At 36.5% G+C, this 5,084-nt stretch overlaps 1 protein-coding gene across 1 annotated transcript in view; it reads right to left on the bottom strand.

Moving 5' to 3' along the window:
• Positions 1–5,084, bottom strand: part of LOC134536679 (Bardet-Biedl syndrome 1 protein homolog) — a 76,405-nt gene that overhangs the window by 49,542 nt on the left and 21,779 nt on the right. Inside the window, exons 4-6 of the mRNA XM_063376518.1 lie at positions 2,496–2,611; positions 549–719; positions 15–146 (exon numbers count right to left, since the gene is read on the bottom strand). Coding sequence (XP_063232588.1) covers positions 15–146; positions 549–719; positions 2,496–2,611 — 419 coding nt within the window. The remainder of the gene's footprint in view (positions 1–14; positions 147–548; positions 720–2,495; positions 2,612–5,084) is intronic.

Below are 5,084 nucleotides of genomic sequence, written 5' to 3'. Positions count from 1 at the left end.
CAGCAATACTCAACGGTATGGAGGACGGTGAATGCTTCAGAGTCGAGAATGTAGATGGTAGCAGATTCGGTCCCCACGACCAGGCAGGACACGGCCGGCTCCTCCGCCGCGCACTTCTTGAGCAGCGTCATGCACGTCACCACCGTCTGCGCGCACACGCACACACACACACACACACTGCGTGTCACCGCTTCCCTGGGGCCGCGTACACTCCGCGCTGGCAGCCACCCAGAGTGGGGGGAACAAAGTGAAAGTACTGCTCGTGGAGGGTAAGGGGGTGAAAACTTAAACTTAAGGTTTTTGCAGAAAATTTTTAATTCTTGGAGGCAATTACCTACCAGCTCTTTTCTAAGAACAATGTTGCCATTACAAGTCCTGTTTTTTTTTTGCAGATGGCTTCAGGTGTTGATAAAATATCATATATATATCATGTCATTGAAACAAAATCATCCAACAGTATGATGGAGCACAGTTTAAAGGGTTCTGTGATATCGTTGCAGCAGAGGACATGACTGATGTCAGGAGAGGAAGGAGCGCGAGGAACGCACCTGCTTCCTGAGCGGGGCGTCCCTGTGCTGGGCGACGAAGTCGTGCCACCGGGAGCGGTCCAGCGCGAGCAGCCGCTGGGAGCGGGACGACAGGCTGCTGAAGCCCGCCTCCTGTCGCACGTTCTGCAGCATCTCGTGCACCGCCTCCGCCGACATCTTCTTGTCCCGAGCCTGCGTGCATCACACACCGACGGGTCCGACCCTGTCGCTAGCAACACCGGGGCCACCGCCATGGTCTCCTCGCAAGACAAACACTCGTCTGAAGAATCTTTATCAATATGATGAACAATGTTTAATTTTATGTTCTTTAAATGATCAATGCAATGGGGAATATTGATTCGATGCATTCAGTTTTTTGGACACACGCCATTGCAGTTTTGCACTGTTTTGTCATGGAAAAATTTTAAAAATTTAAAAAATAAATTATATGAGCTCTAACATTATATAAACCCATGGTTTTCCAGTGTCCAATATCAGTCTGTTTGTGCCTGATGACGAGAACATATGCCAGTTCCCGAAACGTCGCGATTGTTCTCGTTGGAAATCTTCTGTGTTCGTCGGTGCTATCGTCATTGTGTTGTCCACATAGTACTTGATTATCTTCATCGTTGTGTTTATATGATTGCTGCGTTGTTCAGGTTTGTTGTCTCCTGCATTTAATCTGTCCCGTCGTTGTTAGCCCACTGTGGTCTTCTGTGTTGTTGTATTATTTTTTACATGATTAAGTTCCTTCAAAGGAATTCTTGTGCTGTCTGATATTTATATGTTGAACATTTTTTGTCCGTGCTGTTTTCGTTGTGTTGTCCATAATACTTGTTTGGTTTCATCAACGGTTACGTTTGTCCGACATCAGCTGATTCAGTCTTGTTATTTGTGAAGTTTTTATCTTCATATTTTTATTTTTATTTTTTTAATTTTTCCATGACAAACAGTGCAAAACTGCAATGGCATATGTCCAAAAAAAACTGCATTGAATCAATGTTTATTTCTGTCACACACATAAGCATAATATTAATAAGTTGAGATGATTTTTAATTAGCAATGGGCCAAATCCCAAATTTCTCAAATCCAAATCTTGAATATGAATCCCAAAGAATGCCTTGAATATACCCCTCGAATCCGAATCTAGGTCTCAAGGGTCAAAAATAAAATAATGGAAAAGAAATAAAAATGTAGATTACAGTGCTGAAACAGTCAATCGTTTAAATGTTTGTTGTACAAACTAAGTTTTTAGATTCAATATATATTGCAATTTTATTTATGTAATTACTTAAATGTTAAATTAAAATATTTTGAGGAATGATAGCAGGATAGGAATGAAGGCAAATATTTATCTAATAAACTTCAGAGGTTATCAGTTTTGAATTATTTAATTTGCTTTATTTCCTCTATTTTTTTCCGAATCTTTTTCCTTGACTATCAAATCCTTCTAATACTATGGATAGGATGGTATTTGAGGATTTGATTGGCCCATCCCTATTTTTAACATTTGTACAGAATAATAAACGTTAAAATCTGTTGCATACATAAGCGCAATAAGTTAAAAAGATTATGAGATCCAACATTTATACAGAATAACAAACATTACAAGAAGTGCAAACATAAAAGTAAATTGTGCAACTGTTGGACAAGAATATCTCCCATTGAAACAAAAAAAAAATTATATTCCTTTAAGTTTGTAATAAAGTTTTATTAGGTGTACAAATACAACACTAAAATGCTAAGATGTGTGCAAAAACCAACGTACTTCCTAACAGAACACAGAGAACTAGGTGCTGCAGAAAGTGTGTATCGTTGTTCTTCTAAATACGTGCTGGCCACAGAAGAAACTTGTGAGGACCCGTGCATCGAACACGGCTCTGCGAGAACAAACGCAATGCGTGCACAGAGTGCTGGCGTGCTCCAGTGCCTGGCGTCCCGCCGAACGCAAGCGAGCCCTCTAGTTACCTCCATCCACACATCTCGCTCAAAGGGGTTCACTTCCAGAGACGGGAGGGTGAACCTGAAATACGGTTTCAGGTTCTTGTAGATGTAAACGCTGGCGCCAGAGGCCACGGCAATCGCTGCAACCACAGTTCCGACAATGCATGTGTCAAGACGGCACACTCGACCCCATCTGCACGGAGGCATTTGTCATGCCTAGCATAAACGAACCTCATCTGGAGCATGAAGGTGAATAATAAAGTAAACCCTTATTTCCCGTCACAGCTAAAAGCAAGAAAGTTAGTGGGAAATATACAATGTACAAGTTTATGTGCTAGGCAGGCAATAGTTTATGTTGTAGACTTTATCTAATTTATACACTTTAAATAACATTTCAATATATTTATTGAACAAATAAAACACTTTTTGCAGGAAATTGTAGAATATGCCAAAAAAAATTATTTGTAGTTTTAAATACTATGTTGCATCCGAAGTTACTACCCTCCCCACTTTGTAAATGACTTTATAAAATATTTATTGGGTTTTCATAATCAGAAATAATATATGGTTGCGTTTTATGAAATTATGTAAATAATATTTGTGCATTTGCAAAATGTTTTATGAAAATAATTTACAACAATTTAGCATCTTTACTTTCTGATGAGTTGCTTCCTTTATTGTATAAAATGTCATTGCAAGTTATTTTTTAAATAATTTTTTCTTGTTTGGTTAAAATAGGTGAACATGTAAGTTTATTATATTTTTTTGCTATGGTTCTTTGTTTGAAAGAAGGCTGATGCAATAATTTTGCGAGTCACGTCATAGTTAGTAGGAGACAGAATTCTGTTAAGCGTGGGAAAGACTCGTGAGTTGGTTGAGATGCTGTTGCCATGCGCTAGTATTGGTTAATATTTTTATATGCATTTTTGTGATTGGTTGGAAATTACATCACATGAGCATCCTTGACTGTTTGGAGGACAAAGAGCAGCCAATGAGTCAGTGTCGGTCCGAGGTACCGAGAGGTCACATATCAGGCGGCGGCTCAGAATTAACAAATAACTATAAAGGCAGAGAAGTTTGAGGCTGTGATCGGGGTACACAATATATATATTTAATACTATGTTTCGTATGATTCGGAACTTTGATTAAGTAATTTTGGCCACAGTCGTCGGTAACAGCACACAACAATAATAGAGTTAATTTTGTAATTGTTGCGAGGATGGAGTCCTTCGGCTAGTACCGTGAGTTGCAGGCAATCAAGGGATTCACCAACGAACAATAAATTTGTGTTTATTTATTTTTTATTTATTTATTTATCAAGTTGTTATATGTCTACCTACAGTGGTAGGCACCATACATAAACAACACAAAAACAAAGATAGGAAATGAAAACAACTCTGATGAAACAAGAACTACCTAGATAAACAACATAAAAGTATAGACTGAAATTAAATATGAAATACAATACTATGAATCAGTGATAATGTTTTGCGCAAACAGTTTGTCTTTTCATCGTGTACCTGTTTTCGTGGTTGGAAGATGGCGGCCATGGTGACTTGAAAATTTTCATGAAGGATTAATACAAATCAGTATAAATTAATAACAGTTGTCCAACAGACTTTATTTCAAAGATCAATCATTGACAGTAAAACCGTTTTTGGGGAACTGAAATAATATTTCAACATTCAATACAAACATCTTCAAGTGTTTATTTGAGTGCAATCTAAACCTTTTTTGAGCTAGCCGGAGGTCTGGATTGTCACAAAAAATATTAACATGTATGATCATTAACAGTAGAGATATAATAACTTAAACTTTGCTGAATCAATACACACGTGAAAACAAGTATCATTTACTCTAATAATGCAATAATTTCCTGTATGTTTACACAAAACTTGCAAAAGAACAACAGTGGAAAATAGAGATACTGTTACATTGCGTAAGCTGGTGTACAAATGCTTGTATGCTACAGCCTCGGACCATACCTCCACGAAATCCGAGGTGTTAGCTACGCAACAATAACTTAGCAAACAATATCCTGTATAGTAAGCATCTCAACGATTACCATAATGGAAGAAACCCAAATGAATAGGTAACATTTTTTCCTCTTTATTCTCAAATGATCTCCAATTATTAAAAATGATAAATATCTGGATAATACATAACACAAAACATAAAATATATCAAAAGACATAGAAACAAGATTTTATGGTTTTATTTTCAGGCCAATTACATTTTTAAAACCTGAGATTTCTGTGTTATTGTTTTTATTTTTTTTAAATCTGTTTATTACAAAAGATAGTAAATAACTGAAAAAATATGATACTTAAATGGTCCTGATAATAATTTCTCTAAAACATTGTAATTTTGACTGATACACGATACACCTTTTCAATATGATTTGTAACAGGCATTTCTAACTTCTTGGAACAAATAAAACAAATATGTTAAGTATTTATGTGTTTGAAAAATATTCTAAGTCATAATGTAAAAATGAGTAACTAATAACGAAATAACAGTTTCAAGATTTAAAAAGTTTACTTTTTCCAATCTCTTTTTTTTCTAACTTGTGGAACAAACATTATGCTAAATAATAAATTACTTTCGTTAAAT

This window comes from Bacillus rossius, chromosome 11, assembly GCF_032445375.1.
Source record: "Bacillus rossius redtenbacheri isolate Brsri chromosome 11, Brsri_v3, whole genome shotgun sequence".
NCBI lineage: Eukaryota > Metazoa > Arthropoda > Insecta > Phasmatodea > Bacillidae > Bacillus > Bacillus rossius.
The sequence above is the reverse complement of the archived record's forward strand: the minus strand, read 5'-3'. Positions and strand labels throughout refer to the sequence as shown.